The 23,496-nt window shown below is 36.3% G+C and overlaps 3 protein-coding genes across 3 annotated transcripts in view; 2 read left to right on the top strand and 1 right to left on the bottom strand.

Moving 5' to 3' along the window:
- The window catches only part of Rab21 (RAS oncogene family member Rab21), a 29,497-nt gene extending 18,534 nt beyond the window's left edge, over positions 1-10,963 (bottom strand). Inside the window, exons 1-2 of the mRNA XM_081727792.1 lie at positions 10,622-10,963; positions 5,323-5,490 (exon numbers count right to left, since the gene is read on the bottom strand). Coding sequence (XP_081583918.1) covers positions 5,323-5,490; positions 10,622-10,783 — 330 coding nt within the window. The 5' untranslated portion in view covers positions 10,784-10,963. The remainder of the gene's footprint in view (positions 1-5,322; positions 5,491-10,621) is intronic.
- A 162-nt stretch (positions 10,964-11,125) lies between these two features.
- LOC145662326 (uncharacterized) lies at positions 11,126-22,243 on the top strand. Its single transcript, XM_081727789.1, has 2 exons — positions 11,126-11,173; positions 18,092-22,243. The coding sequence occupies exon 2, from the start codon at positions 18,153-18,155 to the stop codon at positions 21,162-21,164; it is 3,012 nt and encodes a 1,003-aa protein (XP_081583915.1). The 5' UTR covers positions 11,126-11,173; positions 18,092-18,152; the 3' UTR covers positions 21,165-22,243.
- LOC145662327 (SIN3-HDAC complex-associated factor) overlaps positions 11,178-23,496 on the top strand; it is a 65,816-nt gene continuing 53,497 nt past the window's right edge. Inside the window, exon 1 of the mRNA XM_081727791.1 lies at positions 11,178-11,296. The gene's annotated coding sequence lies outside the window, so the exon portion shown is untranslated. The remainder of the gene's footprint in view (positions 11,297-23,496) is intronic.

Raw genomic sequence — 23,496 nt, 5'->3', positions numbered from 1 at the left:
AATAATAATAATAATAATAATAATAATAATAATAATAATAATAATAATGTTTTAGTAATAGTATCACTGATAACAATTATATTGTCTATGTAGGACACTTGAAACTACACCCAGCATTTGGCTCGATTTGGCTCGAGTCAACTCGAATCGAGTTGGAGGAAATCTTTCGAGCCGAGTTCTCTAGTCGAGCTCAATGATGTCGATTTCGAGTCGAGTCTCAATGAAAACTCGCTTGTACACATCCCTACATTTTATGTATGTAGTGGGTATTTATGTACGGCCAAGAGAGGGAGGATGAAGTTCGTTTTTTTAATTTTTTCATCAGGAGGCTTTTGGAGGCCATTCCTCCCCGTTTGTGGTACATCCACAAAAATTAGTATGTGAAACAATGAAGTAGTCTCCCACATGATAGTAACCTGTATATGTACTTCGCTTTATAGAGGAAGAGGGGGTCAAATTTGGCTAATTTACATTTAGTTTCAGAACGGTTCCATACAAGGCAAGATATATATTTTACTGAACTGGTCTAGAAGCATAATTTTTGTTTGTATACATGATGTGTGCAGCAAAAATGATTTGCATATGGACGTGGTACTGTCGTGGGGGAGAGGAGAGAATGTCTAATTCAATGAATCTTTTTCTGTGTATTTTTTTTTTTTTTTTATACTTCCTACATAAAACGAATTTGTTACGCAATGACAGCACTGGCTACCATTTCTTACATTATTGTCACAAATATGTGGCCCACACATTAGCATCATTTTGTCGGCGCAAAAGCACACATTTTGCACATTTTTAGCAGCATTTTGTGGTGACTGCAAGAGTTGCCAGGGCCCCACAAAGTCAATATTTTTTAATGATTTTATGTCTGTTCGTTTCAACAAATACGGCGGGAATTTCACGAATGTTACCTCGTTGTAATCTGTGGTCTATAAGCTTTCCAACTGGGTATAAATCATGACTCTGTGATAATTAGGTGGGTCATCAGAGCCCCGAATGTGAGAGTCTACCATTTTGTTAAGATCCCTGGCGGGCGTCTAAAGGTTAATTGTGTTGTTATGCCGTAGACACTAATTATTGTTAGCTATCCATGTTGCAGATAGGGATGTATCTTGAAAACTGTTTAGTTAAAAGATGTCATTTGCTCCTTGTAGGCTAGTCACTGCTCTTTTCTATGAGTTGTATTGTATTTGTCGGAGTATTTCTTCTAGCTTATGATGTGAGAACTCTTCATTATTATGGAAATGACAGTGACCAAAAAATACTCAAGTTTTGAATTTGTGAATTTGGATCTTAGAATAGTGTATAGTGTGTTTGGCCTCAATTATTCTTGGAAATTAAGAAATGTTCAAATACTTCACTTGAATTTCTGTTGGTTAAGTTATACGCACATTAATGTACAGAAGTTTGTTCAGTAATTGCTGTTATAATAAGAATATAACTGCTTGTAATTTACTTCATGCACAAATCCTGCGGAGGATGGGTTGTTTGTTAGAAAATTAAATTAGCTTCTTCAATCTGATATTTTAGTTGTTTTAAACATGTCCAACCACCATAAAAAAAAAATGTTTAAAACAATTTGTTTAAAACGTTTAAAACAAACTGAATAAAACAACAGCCCTCGTTTAAAACATGTTTTAAACATATCAACCCTGGGGCCGGACTGACTACTAGTTGGCCTCGGCGGCTGACATATTCGCAATCCCCTCAACCACCATTACTCCAACTTCCCACGATAAGAGCACATTATTATCTTAGATAAAGCACACTAGTCTTTAGTAGCCTAGCCACACCGTACATTATACTATAAAGATCATAATATAGAATCAGGGTATATGCTATGCAACAATATCTATGAGAATAAAAGACAGTAATCATTACAATACTTTTTTTTTTTTTTTTTTTTCATCTCGCCTTGGGATGGCTGAAATTTGTAATTTGTTAATAAAGAAATACGGACATATTCATGTAAAGTTAGCACTGGCGATTTCAATATTCGTGAATAAGGGGTACAATAAGCTGTAAAGCAACGCCCATTACACGTGGCTCGGGGGGTGGTGGTATATACACCTTTTGGAACAAGCACGACAAAAAAATGAAATCTTTAAGTTTTACGTCCCATGGTTATGCCGGTTAAGCTAAAGGAGACAGTGATGAGTGAAATGGTGGAATGAAGAAAGTGGGAGGAAACTGGAGAACCCCGAGAAAACCCACGAGCACGGTGTTTGTCCACCACAAAGTCCACACGGCGCGAGCTGGGATTGAACCAGGGACCCCAAGCACCGGAGGTGAACGCTCTACCACTGAGCCACCGCCCCCCCCCCCCCAAGCACGACAAAATCTGCTCGTAAGGACATTAATATCAGTAAGCACTTGTGGTCCACGAACTATGTCACATTACGAGCACATACGTGAAAACTACATCTTTTTATGTCAACTGGTTGTTATGATACACACTTTTAAAGGTTTCCATATAAAAGAATTAGTAAAACGAGCGAAGAGTCCCGCGTCTAGTGGATTTTTCTTCAATTTGGAAATAGAACTCAACTTTTATTACAGAATAATCATGGGTGTAACCAGCAGGTTGTTCTAGGGGAACATTATTTTCAGGGGGAGGAAAGCTTTTCACACATTTAAAAGAGAACAAATGATCTCTTTCAGAATATGAAAGCATTTTAACTCACCATACATACCATACACATGTTATATTTTCACGATGCTACCTTATCAAAAGACGGATCTTGAGAGTACTGAGTTGAAAACCGGATTGCAGATGAATCAATAAGCTATTCATAAGAAAACAAATGCTGTTTATAGCAGTCTGTTTATCTGACTTTGTATTTATATGGGTTAAAATAGTAAAGGAAAAAAAAACTCGAAAAAAATATCAACTCAGATATTATTATGCAATAATCTAATAGAGAGTTCCTACGGTGTGCTCCCAGTTAGGGAAATGAGAATATAAAACATATGGTTAATTTTAGTTGTTTTAATTAGGTACAGAAACCGTATTGATGAGGTTTGATTTTTTTTTTTTTTAATCTTCATATTTTATTATAAACGTCCCTCATTTGCATTAACTATTAAATAAGTTTATTAAACACATACCACGAACCTCATTTTCGAGTTGGAAATAGTTGGGAAAGACAGGGCCCCCTTTTTCCCCGTGACTACACGCCTTTGGAATCTGATTCATTTATATATCTATATCTATCTATCTATCTATTTATCTATATATATATATATATATATATATATATATATATATATATATATAATATGCCTAACATCGTAAGAACAAAGTATGGGAAGTTCGTAATATTGTTTTGAAATTTACTTCGGGATAAATTCTTCCTTATTCGACAGAAAAAACGCAGTATGTTTTTTTTTTTCCTTCACGTTTCACTACCTTACTTATATGCGACCACTTATTCCCTCTTTCCTCCTGCAGCAGGGATTTAAAAGAACCAGGCGTCTGAATGGTGTCGTAAATTATCGCAACCCAAAACAAACTCGATCATATGGACTTGCTTAGGAATCAGACGGATTGTTTTTGTGTGACCTAGACCAAGCCCAAGAATGTTATTTGTTATGAAAACTGAGAAGGAAACAAAGGTGCTAGTTGTGTTGGAACGTAACTTCTCTTCTAGCATAAACAGAATTCATCAGTAGGTGGGTTACTTTCTTTCGTGGTAGTTTGTTTCTTCTCCAAAATTATAGTTGGCAATGTCTTTAAGCAAACCGAGTACAAGTGCGGAGCTTTCTTTAAAAAGAAATAACAATAAAAAATAAAGTGCTACGAAATCAGGCTCGAGGAATTATTTTTTGTGTTTACATTTTTTTAGCCCATGATAATAAATTTACAAGACTCAGATTCAGACAATGCCGAAATATTAACTGACATAGACGATAGTGAAAGTAGTGTTGAAGATGAGTGTTTAGCATATTCACTGGAAAAGTTAATAGGTAAGTAATTTAATTGCTATATATGCTTCTAGGATGCACAGTCAAAATTCTTGAGTTTGCTGGAATAGTATATTTACATTGCGAATAATGTTGCCAATGTATGTGTCATAATCTCAACTGGAGGAAAAGCGAGAAGGGAAAGGGGAGTCCATGATCCGGCAACACCGCGCGGAATATCGCGCATCATTGGCTATTGCCCGTGATGCTTTACATCTGAAACACACAGTACACCACATCCCAACTCGTGCGAATGTAAAGAAAATTAAGAATGTAATGCAATTTAGAATGAAAGCAAATTGTAACGGAACGCAAGTCAATGTAACGTAACCACTTTGCCGGTAATGTAACCACTTTGCTATCCGTCCTCATACTTGCAGACCTCAAGAGTGTGTTTACAGGATATCTCAATTAAAACGATCTGTGATTCAGAATCGCTACGCGCATTTCTTGGAAAATGATTTAAAGTGGTCTCCGATTTAAACCCAGGGTCCTCTCACTTTCCTAAAACAGCGAGTTTTCACACGAGGTCTGTGATGACTAGACAATTTAAGAGCAAACATCGAACAGTATAATTCTAAAGTTAGTTCTGAGACCATTGGTGAAGTGTTTGACATGTGCACATGGCAAATGAAAAATTGAAAGGTGAACATTACGAGAATATTTTGTGTTAAACTGGGCCATGGTAGCTGAATGGTAGGGCGTTCGTCACTGGTGCGTGGGGTTCCTGGTTCAGTTCGAGCTCGCGCCAAGTGCATTTTGTGATGGAGAAACACGCGTGCATGGGTTTCCTCGTGGTTCTCCCGTTTCCTCCCACTTTCTTCATTCCACCATTTCATTCATTTCTCATCATCACCGTCTCCTTTAACCTACATGGCATAAGCGTGAGACATAAAACAAAGATTTAATTACATTTTAACCTTTATCTATTTTAATATTACTTATTTATTGTTTTCTTGTGTGTGTATTTATAATAAATATGTTAAAATGCCATTTGAAATCATGGTTTTTTAGTTGAAACACCTTGTGTGTGTTCAGAAAGCATATTGGTTAAGATACAGACAGGTTCGGTTAGAATAGATAGAGGCACAGGTTCGTTCCCCGGCAGAGACCCAAATTTTTCACTAAATTGTCAAAGTTTTTGAAATCTTAGCAAATAAGTCCTACAGAAAGAGAAAATACTGAAAATGTTCAACTATTAGTTAACTCAATAGAAGAAATAATACTGGATATATAGTCCGGTGATATGTAAAGGTCGGCCTCTCTAACGACCAGACGTCTTAACAGCTTATACGTATCTATCTACTTAGTATATCCAGAGTGGATGTTAGATATATAATTTATCAGAATGGTATTTACCTTTTGGAACGAGTCTTCATCAGTGATATCATAGACAAGAACGGCTCCGTTGGAGTCACGATAGTAGATGGGGCCCAGAGCATGAAAACGTTCTTGTCCTGCTGTGTCCCAGATGGAAAGGTTAACTCGTTTACCAGCTATATTGAGCTTCTTGTTAAGGAAAGATGCCTGCAGGAAAGAAAACAGAATACAGAGGATTTTTAACAGGAATTTACAGAACTCACAAGAGTGTAAAAGCTGAACCTATCTAAGCTACTTCGTAATGTTTAGAGGAACAAATGGTGCAGACCAAGAATAGTTCGTCAAATTAAAAAAGTGTGTTTCTTTCACTTTCCTTGCTTCAAATAATTCTCTAAGTCGTCCTGAATTGTTGTTAACCTCGCACATACCAGGGTTGGTAGAAACCATGGTTTTCATTGAAAAAAACAAAAACAAAAAAAAAAAAAAAAAAAAACGGTGTTTTGGTTTAAATAATTTGCTTTATGTATTTATATTATATATGGACAGAAATAAGTTTGTTGTTGGTGTTATTACGCAACAACCGGGTTATGCTGGGTCACATAAGCTTAAAGTGGAATCCAACCGCTTCTCAATTTACATCCGAGAGAAATTGTCCTCCATTTGAACTCGGAGCCAGGACTAATTGGCTACAAATGCGATACGTCCACCGACTCACTTACGAAGGACTCCTGATAAAAATACGTTGTACTGATCCTTACATACTTGTTAATATAATTGTCGGGAGTAATTTCAAAAGGACAAAAAGATAAAGAGTTGCACAAGTGAGACCATTATACAGAATTACATATGGACAATTTCAAAGTACTCCAGAGTACAGAAGAACTAATTTAGTCCAAGTTAGTTAACAACGACTGTTATTAGTCCAAGTTAAAGAAATACGACGACTTAATTTGCATATGAGTAAGAAAAGCGAATAAAGATACGAATTATTTGAGTTCACTTTGGCTCAGACTCATTTATACATAAATAGATACCAAAGATACTTCTCATTTCACGAAATGCCTCTCGTAGGGTTTTATGACCCCCCTCCCCCCCCCCACACACACAAAGTACGGCATTTCGATGTATTTTATCAATAGTAGTAGTATTATTAGTATCAATAGTATTATTGAAACGAAACAATATTTAGAATTTTTCTTTGATTGCAATTACATAACAATAATAACAAACTATAAAAAATCACAAAACAACATTCATAAACTCATATATATATAAACAAGCTTTTGTAGTATAATCTTTTTGAGTAATGAATGGGGAATTTAAGTCTGAATATAATACGAATAATGTACGGGAGTGAAACGTGATTACCCACAAATGTGTGTTCATCAAGATTTTACAAACACTTGCACTTCTACGAACATTTTTCGTCTTTTGGTTTAAACTTTTTTTTTTTTTTTTTTGAAAAAAACAGCTGGTTTAAACCAGCCAACCCTGGAACATACCCAAATAATTTCGAACTGATTGACAATATGCATGCAAGCTGATGTCCACTCGAAATGACTTCGTGCTGTCCTATTATATGGAATTATTTAATTACAAAATTCCTTCCCAGTATACTAGAAGATTTCTTAAGGTACAAGTTCTATTAATAAGTGCACAATCACTTTACATGGATCTTGCGGGACAACATGCATTCGTACAATACCATAAAAACGATCCTGCACAAAACACAAACTTGTGCTAGGGGGTCCCTAACACGAGAATGCTATCTAACCGAAGTATAAAAGGTGGCTTGCGCGACAGCGTATCAGGAGAGAGCAGATGCATCAGCGACGGAGGGTATACGCAAAAACGAGCATAGTACAAAAGATACTTGATATCGTATAAAATCACATAGGTTGGAACACTTGTAATGGTTCCACGCTTGTAACACTATACTTGTAAACATAAAATACAATTTTGCTACGTCGTGTAGAAATACTCCGCCTGTTGACATTAGTATGTCATAAAGTCGTCTTTGATACGCATTCGGCATTACTAGAGCAGACGGTTCTACCAAATTTTGAACTCTGATATTCTGTTGCCTTCCGTTGCAGCAAATAGTTACACAAACAATACTTCTACTGCCATTCTAAATTCATTTCAATATTCTGTCACTGACAGAAATTACCTATATTTACACTCTCATTTCTTTACGAATACTGTTTCACATCGTATATTATCTATAAATCAATTTGGTAGAAACGTCTGCTAGAGTGAACCTATGCATTCATTTATTTTAACGATAATATAGTAACTTACTTGTGGTGGTTTGACACTTGTCAACATGAAACAGACTATTAAATATATGTCGATGGGAAATCAAAAGTTAAAAAACGCATACGAAAAAAAAAAAAAAAATACTCGCTCCCTATACTTCGTTGCCACACACAAGGAGATACTTATATTCATGAAATCTGAAAACTTTTCTGAAGGCACTCTTACTGTATTAGAAAGTGTTTCTTAAGGGAGGTTCATAATTGTGCAAATTTAGGAGATCTAAGCGTGACTAGTGATGGGATATTTACCGGTAAATATTTTTTGGGTATTTACCTTGGGTAAATACCCAGGTATTTACCCAAATTGGGTAAATATACGGGTTTTTTCCTTTTCAACCCTATATGTGAGACAGGCGTTCTTTCGAAGTACGTAAAAGTAATTAAAAAGTAACAGTGGATCCAGTAGAAACTAGAACAAATGTCAAAAGTCAGTAAATTTATTATTTTCCTTAATACAAATAATTTACGTGGTCGTTCCTGTTTTGATAATAGTAACATAAAACAAGTATGTTTCTCTAGAGAACTTACTTTTAAAAACTGTTGACTCTGAAAAAGACCACAGTTATTTTTTCTACAAATAAAGAAACTAAAATAGAACATGGAACGCAAATAAGTGCCTTTCTTTTAATTTACATTCTACAAGTGACTATGGGCGACAAGTTATTAAAATTGATATGATTTGAAATATATATTTTCTGTTACATTATGCATGCTTTAATAACTACAAATAAAACACAATACGAGCATGAGTATGAGTAAGGACTTTCACATTTACACTACACTTGTTAGCTTCACATCAAAATGTAATAAAAATTGAGCTATCGTAATCCAGAATAAAGTAATTGTATTTTCGTGTTTTGCATGAAATTAGCATTCTTGTAAACAAGATAGATAAAATGGCATTGGAAAATGGGCTTCTCATGACGATTACGTCAGTTTCTTTAATTAGTTTCTAACCGGATGGCATCAGATTTATACGCCTAATTCAAATGATTTCATGCTTTAATTTAGAATTCGGCAAAATGCCGTTAGTTCACTCTGGTTTCTAACATCTCATTTGGCATCATCATCCACGGCATTTCTATCATAAAGCTAATAAAAGGACAAATGAATTACAGAACATTCAAGAATTAGCAGCGTTCTCGAAATTTTCTAGCTATACATTTAAGGGCAAAACGTTATCTCGTGATGAGGTGACATTTCTACGAAGATAATGTACCAGCTTCATCGGATATATGGAATAAATATATGGCATCATCACAGCTGATGTCTCCGCCTATCTCACATACAGAAAAAGTGTCATGTCATTGTCTTCTTCAAGGGTTTTCCTTTCTTTAGTACCATGTTCACTTCAAGTGTTATTTTAGAACCCACTACGTCTTCTTATTACGTAATTTTGCAGTTTGTAATAAATACCCATTTTTTGGGTAGGAAAATAAAATTTCGGTATTTACTCATTTTTCATTTACCTACCCAGTGGGTAAATACCCAACTCCCATCCCTAAGCGTGACATAACAACTGTAAACACATGAACACAAACCAACTTGTGCTAGGTGGCAACTTAAAAGCCGAAATGCAACCTAACCGAGTTAGGGCAGGAGCGCAACACGGTTGCTACGCGCTACCGAGGGAGCAGTCTCATCAGTGACTGTGGGTACACACATAGACAAGGATAGTGGAAAACACGTAAGACATACCTTGTGTATGGTACAGTTTTGCGACACCTCTTTGAATACTTTGTACACTGCCTTCACATAGCACTTTCAATTCAACCATGTAATTACGAAATACTACGTGCTATCGAGCAGACCTTCAATTTCGTATTTCTACATTTTACACGTACGAGGCAAGATCCCGGTATATTTTCATTACTTTTGCAATCCTACTGTGAAATTAATATTTCTTCCGTGCACTTTACAAATTTATGTCCCCATAAAATGAGCAAGTATTCAAAAGATTGTTCCATTTTCCTAGATGCAACTCCCCTCTAATTAGCTAGTTTTCACTATACATTTCTGCATTTCCCTCGAATAGATCAGCATATACGTCTAGGTCAGTTAAAACTACGGGTTTGAAAACGCTGCCATATTACCTATATACCTAATATTAAATCAATACATGAACTCATATAGTCCAAATTTTAACTTCGTTTTTCTCCCTAATTAATTACCCTACAATTCTGATCTTTATTACCTATTATCTGACTCTCATGGTGAATTTTCGCCTGATTCTGTTCATTTTCACGTACAATATGTATTTCGGGGCTGCCATCCGCGGTAGTTAAAACTCTGTATCTTCATAAGTGAGTGTTACTAGCGTGGAACCAATACAAGTACCATAAAAATTCGTGTAACTATGAAAATGAAAGGCTCACGAGCGAACTCACCGTCACTGACGCGCCTGGTAGGCCCACCAGAGTCGACCTGCCCTTACTTAGTATTCGTGTATTTTGGTGGGTAGTTAGTATATGTTGGATCGTGTTTTTTGCACTGTAGTTTTATAGTGTATGTCCCAGCACTACATTATACGTAAACCGTGAAACACTTGTAATTTTGGTAGCCCCGTTAAACTTCATTTAGGCTAATTTGGGTAGGGTCATATCGCCCAGCGCGTCTTTGAGAAAGTATGAAAAAGAATTAGAAATGTTTGAGTGATGTGCCTAAAACTTGATCTACACGTATTCGAATTATTACAGAAGTACACGTTATATTATCAAAAATAACCCGGTCCAATCCGTTGTCTTAACGAGATTATCTAAGTATATGTAAGAGATGTTTAAAAGTATTTTCTTTATTATAGTTGAAGTATTTACGAAAATACGTCATGTAGTTCTCCAATTCAATCTTCAAGAGAAACGATAAACACATTGACTTGCCGTCTAATATTTTGTAGAAGATCCAAATTATTTTTCATCAGTTGTTTATATTTGTGAATGCCCTATTACGTAAAATTAGTGACAAGTGCAATTTGACAGTACGAACGCAAGGCTACAACTCTAATAAAATAAGTATACACGAACCTGTAAGGTTGTAATATGTTTGTCGTTGAATTTGTCTTCAACATATCTTAAAACTACAGAAGTTTTACCAACACATCCTTCACCAAGTAACACTACTTTGAAGTTGAAACTTCGTGAACTGGATCCAGTCGTAGATGCTGCTATTGTCGTGGTCGTTGCCATTTTTTTTGAAAATATTTAAAGAATGGGTGAGCTAATTTCTAGATGCAGTGGCATGTGAGAAAACTTTAATAAACGTAGACACAAAAGCAACGGTTCACAGAAAATATACTCGAAGGCATCTCAGCTGTTTCTACGCTCAACGCAGGAAGTTCCCATGATTCACTACGTTAGTTTTAAACATATTTTTTAAAAATAAATATTCAATAAGCCATATAAAAGTTATCTATTTATGTATGATAAAGGTTAATTATTATTTTCATCAGTGTTACGATATTGTTAACGAAAAATTATTATTTTTCCTTCACTTTCAAACCAAACTTCAAACTAACCTGCGCAGTAGAATGCGCTGAGGTGCTCCTGAATCCGGACGTCATCTGTGCGCGGAAGAAGGTGAGTTAGCGTGGTTAATTTTAATTTGAAATAGAATTGTTTTATATATTAATTCCATGGTGTGATGATGATGGTTGTGTAAATTAGCATATACAGTTTACGTGGTACAATTGTCATTGTGAGGTAACATGTTCTATTTGAAGCTTTCTCTTAAAACATTTGTCGGCGTCATTGAGCGTTCGTTGGAATACCCCATTATGTCCATTAACGATGCGCAGAGACTTTTAGCGAAGGAGGTCACATAAAATTGAAATGAATATATTGTTTTGTATTATGATATTTCTCCATATGAATGAATAGTTCCATTATTAAGTATGATTGTATTTCTTCGCCTTTTTGAATGTTGTTTGAAGTTCTTTATCGGAAAGGGAAAGTGCTATGGTTGCTGCTATTTGAATGAAAAAATGGAACTTGCATAAACCTCTTTCATATACAGTTACTGCAAACCACATTATGTGTGGGATTGACTACCTAAAACAATATATGTACCAAGTTTTACATTTCTTATTATAATATGAAATGAATTACATAATGTCAGTTTGCAGATGGTCTTTCACTAGCTTGGAGTAGTGTCAACATGATTGCATTAACCTTGCTTGCATAATTCCATGCCTTGCTGTCTATTTTGTTCTTGAAATTTTATGGTAGGTCTGTGTCGGTTCTTGGGAATGATTCATCTTTTATATTCTTGAACTTAATGAAAAATGAAGTATGAGGGATAGCTCAAGACCCATTGTGAATATTATATGATAATAGTACAGTATGGATTACTTTCCGCCGGCAATTTGAAACTCAAGATGCTATGAAGTATGGATTTTCTATTGGGAACGCATTTTGTCACTCATGTAAATAGTTAATTTTCGGACGTTCTTAAGGCTATTTTCCGCCCTCATTTGATGTACAAATGTTTATTTTGCACAAATTTCGTAGGAAAATTTCCGAAATTAACTGTTTGATTTAATTCGCACCTGCTCTTCAAATTTGAAGACAGTTCGCAGTAATGACCTGTTCGGTTAAAATGGAAAGTATAAGATCAAAATTACTATGGCTCAGTAGCAGGGTTGCTCACCTCTAGTGGGTATTGTGGTAGACAAACACCTTGTGCAATTTGTTCGTTAAGGTTTTACTATACGGATCCACAGGATAAGTAGTGGTAGTAGTAAGAACAAGTTAGAAGCCCCGCAGGAGTTGGTTGGGTTCTGTTCTCGACATCAAATGGACAAATCAAGGACTTGCCCAAGTTTTCCTGTATACTTTACAATCTATGGATCCGTATAGTAAAATTGCGCTTTTTTTCTCGAAATTGTCCCACTGTCTTAGGTGCAGATTATGAATAGTCTGCCTAATTAAATTGCCTTTCTGGTGGGCTCGATGGTTCAGTGGTAATGCGTTCGCCTCTGGTGCATGGTGTCCTTGGTTCTATCCCAGCGCCCACCAAGTGAGTTTATTGATGGACCAACACCGTGTGCATGGGTTTTCTTGGGGTACTCCCGTTTCGCTCCACTTTCCTCATTCATTTCCTATCGTCACCGTCTTCTTTAGTGTGTCCTGCATAAATGTGGGACGTAAGTAATTTTTTTGTTTTAAAATGACTCATTTAAAAAAAAAAAAATGATTCAGTGAGACGTTCTGGACTGTTATTACCGTGGCGCATTCCCAAATAATTGCGTATAGATTGGTAATATGTGTACAAGCTGTTGTTATGCCCTGGAAATTGTTACATCTAATCTTGTTATTTTCGCATGTATTGCATGAAATTATTTCATCATCCAATTCACTCGTAGTACCTTAGAAATTATGTCTTAGGGTAGAAGTTACATTTATGGGTACAGATTCAATTTATGAGGGCTTCCTTTACGGGTATAGATACTTGTCCGAACATATGCCATAAAATTACTGTCCAAAGATCAAACCATTAACAACGAGAATGCCGTGTAACGGTGTCAGTTCAGAAGCGCAGCAGGGGGTGCGACCGCAGGAAGCAGGCGCGTCAGCGAAGGAGAGTATGAGCATAAATGATGATTGTGCACAAGACATTCGGTACCACATGATATGACATAAGTTTGAGCACTTGTTATGGTTTCCTACATCGTGTAGAAATACTTTGCTGGTGGAAATTATTATGCACGTGGTCTTTGATATGCAGTCATTCATTTTAGCTCCAGTATAACCGTTGTAATGGTTTCACACTTATAAACATGAACTACAGGTTTTCTACATTGTGAGATATTCCTCCGGCAATGGAATTTAATACCGCATCCTACACAATCTTCTTTCATATGCACTCGTTTGTTTTAACTGTGACCATTTTTATAAGAGACTTGTTAATAGGTACCCCATCATCATTCCACCATTTTATTCGTTCTCATCATCACCACCTCCTGTAGTCTTCGAGCATAATTGTGGGGCGTTAAACTGAAATGGAAAAAAATGCATTTGATAAAAGTTTTTCATCCTCATCGCCTCTAGAACTTACATTGGTCCGTTACAAATGTATCACTCTTCTGAAATAAATTTTGGAAATTCTATCCAAAACCATTAGACGAAAGATTTCAAATATCATAAGTTCGTCTCTGTTTATCATTGCACTCCATTCCAATATGAAGTACGTACATCAATCAATTATTGCGAATAAAAAAGTAAGTTCTAGGACTTGACAAAGATGAGGCTATAATTTTGGTGGTTCTGCAATTGTAGTGATTAGTTTGAGTATTGTAGATTGTAGGACTGCAACAATTACGTTCATTAAATATTTGTGTTTGAAGCCACAAGCAGACCAATTATCGTATTGATATTATAGCTGTTATAGATGAAAAAAAAAAATTGTATATTACATTTTCCGTGTGTCTGCGCAGAAGTTCAAACTGTTCATCATCATTGATGTGTGAAGTACAGATAATGGCTTTTATGCGTGAGCAGAAATAACACGAGCTTCTTCGACATATGTTACGCATGGACGAAACGCATATAACGCTATACCTACGCAAATCAAATGGGCAGAAACATTAAGTGTTCTATCTTTGCCTGGTACATTCCTGGTTACAGAAACCTGCGCGACTTTGAGGGAAAATTTTGGGCATAATAGTGTGGTCACTTTCCCGTTTTGAACAGGATATAAAAGCATTTGAGAAAATTGTCCTGTGTCAGATTCCTGTTACACGTTAAAGCCTGACACGTCAATTTTTATGATTTTGTCAGCATTGAGTTTGATACTGATATTATGTTTGAAAATTAATGCAACCCCGTGTTAATACTTTATCTTAGTCTTAGAGGGGAAAATATTGAATTAGTATGCTAATAGTCGAAGGTACAGTATTTTAAACCAGTTGCTATAATACCAGCTAATAATGCCTTTCCAGAAAGAATTTTCAGTTTGATGAATGCTTCATGGATGAAAGCTAATCGTATGGACATAAGTTTAGTTAGGGCTGAACTGTCTGTGAATGTCAACTGTGCATTGTCTTGTGCTGAATTCATAGAACTTATGAAGATCAAACCTAACTGGTTTTTGCAGCTCGTGGAAACCAGAAATATGATTTTAAACTTAAAACATAAAAATACTTTGCTTGAGGTAGACAATGTGCAGTAGTGATTCTTATTCTCTGTAATTTGTTGACTTTACATTTAAAATTAAGTATAAGCAGATTTACAGAATTGTTTTCATTTTTTAATATTATAGATTTGAATATGTAAAGTTCGTTTCTTGTCCGGTTTTTATTGTAAGGTGGTACGATAGGGTAGCGTGGGGTAATTACGGCAGGTAAACGGCCACCTCAGCTGCTTTATACCTCACTGGACGTGGTGAAATTACTTGCGGTACTATATTTTTAAAATGACTAGCTTAATTAACGCCAGCAGTGTGTTAAACAGTCCCCACGCGTTGGATGAAACCCCCCCCACACACACACACACCAAAAAAAAAATACGCATCATGTTGGAGAGTGTGACCATGTCAAATTTCGTTAAGATCGGATTAGTTTCATCAATCGCTTTTAGTGATCATTTCTTGAGTTCAAACCCAATTTATTTTAATTTCCCATATCTTAAAAAATAAGGATCTATACACTAATATTTCATACCATCCTCGAATGTTTTCAAGAGAGCATGTTGGTTCAGTGGTAGAGCGCTTACGTCTGGTGCGAAGGGTCCCAGGTTCGATCCCAAGCCAAGTAAGTTTTGGTGGACATCAAGTCCATGAGTTTTGTCGGGGTACTCCGGTTTCCTCCCATAATGTCATTCCGCCAATTCTATCATAATTAGTTTGCCTTAGTCATCCCTCTCCCTTAATCTAACGGGCATAGTCATGGGAAGTTAAACTGAAAGATTTCATTTCGAATGTTCTCAAAGCTCGTCAACGTTTACCACTATACCAGACTTGGTCAAAAATGAATGTTTTATTGATTATAATTAGTGAAATTTCTTCATTTGGATAAATCCAAACCCGAATTTGGTGGTCAATAACTCAAGAACGAACGATTTATATAGTATATTTCACGAACGTACTAAGCTGCACGCGTAATACTAGTATACCGGATTTGTTCAAGATCGGATTAGTATCGTCGATAGCATGTTACGTATAATCACGTGTTTCGCTAGTTCGAACTCCAACGAAGATGACATATAACTCAGAGGGAAAAAGGCCTGCACGCCATAATGTAGCATATATGTACTAAGCTCGTGAAGTTCTGTCATCATCCTAGTTTTGTTCAGGATCAAGAGGTTTCGTCAATATGTATTGTCAATCTGATAATGGAGAGCCGCGATGGCTCAGTGGTAGAGCGTTCACCTCTGGTGCATGGGGTCTGTGGTTCCATCCAGCTCGCACCAAGTGGGCTTTGTGGTGGACAAACACCGTGTGCTAGAGTTTTCTCGGAGTTCTCCCGTTTCCTCCCATTTTTCATTCCACCCTCTTCATTCTTATTATTACCATCTTCAGCGTACCCGGCATAATCGTGGGACGTAAAACTTAGATTTCAACCTTTTTTAATGAATGACGAAGGACTAACGTTTGACAACTTTTCTTCTTGCTAATAGCATTACTTTCGTTATTTACAATAGTCCTCCATGAAATATTCCCGCTACTTAAATATTCTTCTTCATGAGCACTAAGCTCTCTCCCCTATGTACTGCAAGTACGCAAAGTTTACTGAGTGGAGCGTCAGATAAGCATGTTTGAGAACCACTGTATAGATTGTGTGTAGGTAAATCATGGTACGGTAGTTCAGTTTGTGTACATTAGTTTTCACAAGTATTATTTTCGCGACGAGAAACCTGGTCGAGTTTGTTCATATACGTTTAGCGCCCCTTTTCAGCAAGGAGGCAGTATGAGACTTGAATCTCGTATTTAAAGTGGAATCCGAACCAGCGTTAATGCGTTCAAATTTAAGTGCTCCCCCCCCACCACCACCGAGAATCGTACTCAGGACTACGTGATCCAAAGATGCGTGCTATGGTCGAGTTGGCATTCCACTAATAAGTGGCAGCTATTTTGTGTAGTAAAGAAGTTTCTTTTATGGCCAAATGCCTACCATGTGTTCTGTCCCCAGTAGGGGACAAAGCCTCGAATAAAAAAAACCCAAATAGTGGATGTTTTCACTGTAAGATGTAGTCCCCATCTCATTTATCTGTGCTGAAAAATGTTGATTATACTTAAACAATATGAAAAAGACGAAGAGAATAAATAGCAGTTATATTGATTTATAGTTCGTTTTAGGCACCTTTATTCCCTTTATTTTACGTTACTAAGAGAGAGAGAGAGAGAGAGAGAGCACGAGTAGTTCCATCTTCATTGTAAGATAATTTACTTCTAGTATACTTTGTTTTTACGGAAGTAACTCGTTAGGATAAATAATAATCCAAACAGAAATAGTCTTACTTTGTATCTCGAATTTGATTCACTTATACGGTTTCAGTATTCTGACATTTTCTTCCGTGACATCTAAAGATTGCTGAACTGGCTGCATTGTTAGCCTTCCTATTTAATTCTCCAGAGAGAGAGAGAGAGAGAGAAAGTAGATAACTCACTCCCCATAAATCGTATTAAAATTCATGCTTTTTTGAAAAAGCTTGCTTTGTACAGTTAATAATGTTTATCACTCCCCTTCCTTCTCCCCTTATCTTTATCCCTCTGTGAGTAAAATGGAAACAAAATTTCTGGTAATTGTTGATCACTTTCCACTGGTTAGGAGCCTGGCATACTAAAAATAATACAAAATTTACCATTTTTCTTTTGCTTGTTTTTCATAAGTGAAAGGAGATGAAATGAAACTTAACACAGTTATTCTACAACAGAAAATATGAACCTGAAGAATTTTCAGTGTTGCATTCAATAGAAATTACAGTGTTGCCATAATGGCATTTCCCTCAAAATCTTAAGTTAAGGCAGCGATTAGAGGAACGATGAACTCAACTGCATTTGTCTTGGAGTCATGAAATTAAATGATAGTGTTATTTAAAAAGTAGTGTACAGGATACCTAAAAAACATGATACGTAATCAAATGCAGCTAAGTTCGTTCCTCTAGTCGCTGCCTTAACTTAGATTTTGAGGAAATGTTATCCTGGCAACTGTAATTTCTATGGATAGCAACACTGAAAATTCTTCAGGTTCATATTTTATATTGTAGAATAACATTATCTATTCCATTATCTCCTTTCACTTATGAAAAACAAGCAAAAGGAAAATGGTAACTTTTGTATTATTTTTAGTATGTAGTACGGTCTCTTAAACAAATGGATTACTGTGCAGCTTAGCAACTTTTAGACATCATGAGAGAGTGTCAGAAAATGCTGAAACCGTGTGAGTGAATCATAAATGTTCGAGGTGGAAGGTAAGACTGTTCTTATTTGAATTATACATCCTATAGGAACTATCAGTAAATATTTAATATATTAAATATATGTTTCTTTCTGCATTACAGTATGCGTTTTGTTTTATAGTTACGCAATAAAACTTACGTTTAAACTTGGTGCTCTGTTCAAATGGGTCCGAAGAAGAAAAGCGTGACATCTGAAAGAAAGGTATCACTTCCTCTTGAGGACCAGGTCAAAGATCAAAAAGAAGGAAACACTGCGTCTGGGCAACTTCTTAACGAGACACTGTCTGGAGACTTTGAAGAGGTTCTATCCAAAGATGATTCTATAGATGCTATCACATGGCATAAGATTGATCCATTTGAGGATTTTGTGCTAGAACCAGCACCAGAAGAAGAGCTACCAGTGTCTTCACCAGTCATAAGCTATGAGGATTTAGATCTGAATTGGTTAGAGAAAACGGGCTTTCTTAGTGATAGAATTATTTTAAGTGGAGCGTCAGTTCTCCAACGCACTCCTTTTGATAATGACTTTGTATTCGTGTGTATGAATCTTTCCAACAGGAATTTGCGATCAATATCCGTGCTTGGATTTCATTATCATATACAACATCTTAATATTTCACACAATTCCATTACTGATTTGTCACCTCTAAGTACACTACCGTATCTAAAAACACTGAATGCGTCGCACAATAAAGTGACGGAGGTTTTGCGTTTCACGCCACCCATGTATCTTATTGAAGCAGATTTGTCATACAATAATATATGTAAAATACCAGATCTCAGTGAATTTTGGTCTCTTGTGAAGTTAAATTTGTCTCATAATTATATCAAGACCATTCAGGGAATTGAGTCGCTAAAATACCTGACTTCTTTAGATCTTTCACATAATAAAATCTACAGATTGGAAAACCTAAATAACATGAATCTACTGGATTTAGATCTTTCTCATAATCGGATTGAATCTTATGAATTGAGTCACAGCACTGGACTGTGGACATTACCTTCATTGCGTAAACTTAAGCTCGATAATAATTACCTCTATTCATTGCGTTTGCTGCAGGGTGTGTCCCGCCTTCAGACTCTTGACTTATATCAAAATGAAATAAGAGATTTAATGGAAATCAGCCACTTGCACTGTTTGAAATATTTGAAAGAGCTAGTATTACTGAACAACGAAGTAACAAATTGGCCATGCTACCGAGAAGTCGTTCTATATTCTGTGCCAGCGCTTCACTCTCTCGATGGCGAAGAGGTTGACACAGCTGAAAAGATATCATCCAAACTGTTATATTCGTCTGACTCGATTCTCACGGCTTCCAAGAAGCATGCGTACCAATGTTTGTTGCACCATTTCACTAAACCATACATTACAGAAGATATTATACCTATAGATCAAAAATGTCCACCGTTTTTTGTAGTTGTATCTCCTTTAGGATGTGCAAAAACTGATCTTGTGTTACGACTGGCCACAAAGTTGAGTAAATTCGTCCGTATGGGTGTTACTCACACAACACGACCCATTTTGGAAGGGGAACAAGAAGGGTTAATTCATTATTATGTGAGTTCAGATATATTTTTAAATTTGGTTGACGCTGGGCATTTTATGTGCACGACAGAAATACTGGGCTACTCGTATGGTCTTGCATACAATGAATTAGCTATGGCATTTGCAGAACATAAAGGTTGTATTGTTGCCGTGAATTTGTTTGCTGGTGTCAGTCTCTGCAGTTCTCCATATGAACCGACGTTAATACTAGCAATACCTTTTTCCGAAGAAATTCATCGGGAGAGGCTTACGAAAATGTTCATTTCGATGAAAGAACGGGAAGAGAAGGAGCTTGAACAGCTGATATTAAGTGACAATATACACCAAGGTGCCGAGTTGACTACGTACGGAGTTACCTCGGTGATTCCAAAGGACGAAGGGGAATCCACGTATTTCATGTATGGAAAATCAGTTCCACAGTTTAAAATTGCGGGATCAGTTTGTAAAAGCGTAACAGGTCTTCCTTCGTATCCTATTGCTGTTTTGAATGAAATAAAGAGAAGTACTTCTATAAAAAGCCCTGAGTCAGTTATGAGAGATTTCCGAGAAGATCTTGGTAGCAAGGCTTCCTTGGAGTTTCCACCATTGAAAAGACCATCGGATGCATCTAAACGTTCGAGCCTGTCCACTGATACAAAAGAGGGAGAGGACGAAGGAGTATTTCGTGATGAAATAGCTTCAGAGATATGTTCTAGAGGTGTTCAAGTAAATGAATTATCGTTCGGAGTGAAAAGCATAATTCGAAAATCAGTAGCTAGTTCCATGCAGTCGAGTACCGAAAACCGTTCAACCGTATCTTGGGAACAATCTTCAAGAAATGTGAGTGGCAGCATAAGGTTGAGTGTTGAAACCGATAAAAGAGTATCAGATGAGTCTTCAGGAACTGTGAGAACCATTTTAAAAGAGAGGTCTTTAAGTCGAGGAAGTGTAGCGAGAGCAGAATCGGAAAACACTCGAGGCACCGAAGCTAGTGTGAATAGGGGATCAATGGGATTTTCTCCTGCTTCCTCTGAACGAGGCACCGAAGCTAGTGTGTATAAGAAATCAATGGGATTTTCTCCTGCTTCTTCCAAACAAGGCACGAAAGCTAGTGTAAGTAAGGGGTCAGTGGAATTTTCTCCTGGTTCTTCTAAAGATTATTCTGGAATGGTAAGAAGTGACAGAAGTAGCGTTCGCGATGAATCCGTAGAGATGTCGCAAGTTTCAACGGGAACCTCATCCGTCATCGAGGAACAACGTACTCGTGCGTCAGTAGCTTTTAGTAATGATTCTCAAGTGATCCTTATTCCTTCAGAGGAATTCGACATTACTACACCAGAATACAAGAAATTAACAGACATATATATTGAAATACTTTTGAAAGCTCGAGAGCTATATTTCCAGGCTCATACTGACAATCCCGGTCTTTTCTCATACGTTGTGAATATTGATGATTTAGAAAAGAGTTACGAGGAATTTAAAAAAATCATAGTTGATGTTTGTCAATCTCATAACAAAAAGAGATCGTATGAGTCAATATTTTCGAAAGAAATTTTGGACGCAAAAATTGCAAATTTTGAGTACAGTCTGAAGAGAAGTACTAACCAGGAGCAATTAGATAATGTTGTACAACAGCTTAATTCATCCTGAGTTCTCTGTGTACGAAAGTTAGCGCTCGCATTTAGTATTATTATTATTTTCATTCTGATAAAATAGGTGCGTTTCTTGCCCTGTTTGTTTTATTTCGTGAGAAATCGAAGTTTTTCTTTCTGTCATTCGTTTCACACTCATGGATAATGCTTGCTTTGGGAAAAAAAAGTGTTCAAAAAGGGAAAACAATTACATTTCCAGTAATACTGTCCAAGAAAAATAAAATTCAATAAGTACTAGAAAATACATATTACTTTGCTGTAGGTAATGTGGAAATATCGAATAAATTTGTGTACAGCGTTGAAGACCAAAGCGCGTCAAGGTAATAAACTTACAAAAAATTAACGGACGTTTAGTCAAGAAATAATATTTAGTAACAACCTTCTTATCCAAGAATAGTTAAATGATAAAATTACAAAACGAAGAAGTTGGGATAAATTTGTGCAGGTGTCCTTAATCAAGCGAAAATACGCGATAAATGAAGTACTTCAATTGTAAATACACAAGGATTGTCAAAAATTACCATGTACAGAGACAGTGAGTGCAGTGTGTACCATAAAGGTTTTTTAATGCGGATTTATACACTGTTTTACTTTTGAGTTACCAGTATTGTAAAGAAAATACTATGTCTTCTTTTATATAGGTAATGTTAAAAATTGAGACATCTCTTGCATTTTTTTTTTAATCTTACATAATATATTAACAATATAATAATTTTCAAGAACTGTTTAATTCAAAATGGATATTAATGTACTGTAGCTGAAAATAGCTTTCGCAGATGTAGTCTATCTTTAAGCACCGACGGATTGTACTGTGTAGCACCGACATAAATATTGTATGTTCAAGAATTGAAAGTATTTTAGAAAATAACTTTGGAAAGCTATTCAATTTATGTTGGCGTATTCTGTTAGTAACATGACCTACGTTATAAAAGGAAAATTTAAATTGATATTACGACCCCCCTCAAAAAAAAAAAAAAAAAGTGCATGACACCAGTTAAAGCAATACTTTACCACCCTAGTAAAACACAAAATATTTATTATAATGTATAGGACTGTTTTAAAAATTAAAGGACTGATGAAAATGCTCATACAAATTCTTTAGATTGTAAGGCTACTTGTCTTTGTCAGATGTTAGTGTTTTAGTTTCAATTTCTCTATATTTGCATGAGTTTTACATGAATGTTCTGTTCGAAGGCAGATTTTAGGACACTTGCCTAAAGCAAGGATTGAATGACAGTTCCTCCAATGCTATCTGTGGATCTTGGTATCCTGATTTTTGCTGGGTCCTGCGCTGACGCTTACGGTCATGTCACTGCCGTGATTATGTCACCATTTTAGGGGGACCATGTGCATCTAGGGTCCAGATATTGTTTCCAGGCGATAATAATTCTCCCATTCATAGCTGGAATTTGCTGCGGGTGTTTTTTAAAATATCGGGATAACTTTGAACACCACCTCTGGTCCGCCTGATCATAATTCAACATCTATGGCCCATTTGGGAAATAAGAATACGGTGCAGATGTTCACCGCAGTCCTTTTATACGGAACTAAGTTGTTAACTGCATTCCACATGCTACCATCCACGACCTCTATAACTCCATTTCACATTGCATTAAGTTTTCTGAGGTAGAAAGGTGGTTAAACGCCATATTAATCTGGCAATTTGCAATTTTTGCAGGTGTTCCCATTAAATTGGAAAAAATAAAATCTGTAAATATCGTGGCACTAGATTGTCTGTACTTCGAACCTCACTGCTCGCGTATTCTCATGTAATAGGTAGCTTTTGACTATTTGTAATATGGGAACGGAACGAAATTTAGTGGATTTTTAAAAAGAAGGATGTTATGTACGAAGTTAAATTTTTGAAATTCTCACCTATATCTATATACAGTGTGTTTCAAAACAACACCCACAACGTTTGGGAGGTAATTCCTGACACCAAAATGAAACAAAAAATATAGACCAACCAGGGTGCGCAAATGCTTCCTTTTGGAGTTATAGGCTGCCGAAAACATGAAAAAATGAACTTTAAAGGCCCACAGCTCCAAAAATATGGGACCTCACTTAGGAACTAATATGTGCTCTATCCAGAAATAGATGTTTCAGAATCCTAAGGTACTCACGCAACAATTTTTATAGAGGGAGTTTGGCTACGGGCATTTAATTAGATGTACTCACTAATTACATCGATAAAAATTGTTGCCGAAATATCGCAGGATTCTGAAACATGCATATTTTGATAGGGCACATATTAGTTTCTAAGTGAAGCCTTGACCCGACTACGGTAGGTCCCATAGTTTTGGAGCTATGGGCTTTTAAAGTTCATTTTT

This window comes from Thermobia domestica, chromosome 10 (assembly GCF_964235325.1).
Source record: "Thermobia domestica chromosome 10, izTheDome1.hap1.1, whole genome shotgun sequence".
Classification (NCBI taxonomy): domain Eukaryota; kingdom Metazoa; phylum Arthropoda; class Insecta; order Zygentoma; family Lepismatidae; genus Thermobia; species Thermobia domestica.
This window is presented reverse-complemented; position numbering and strand designations above follow the sequence as displayed.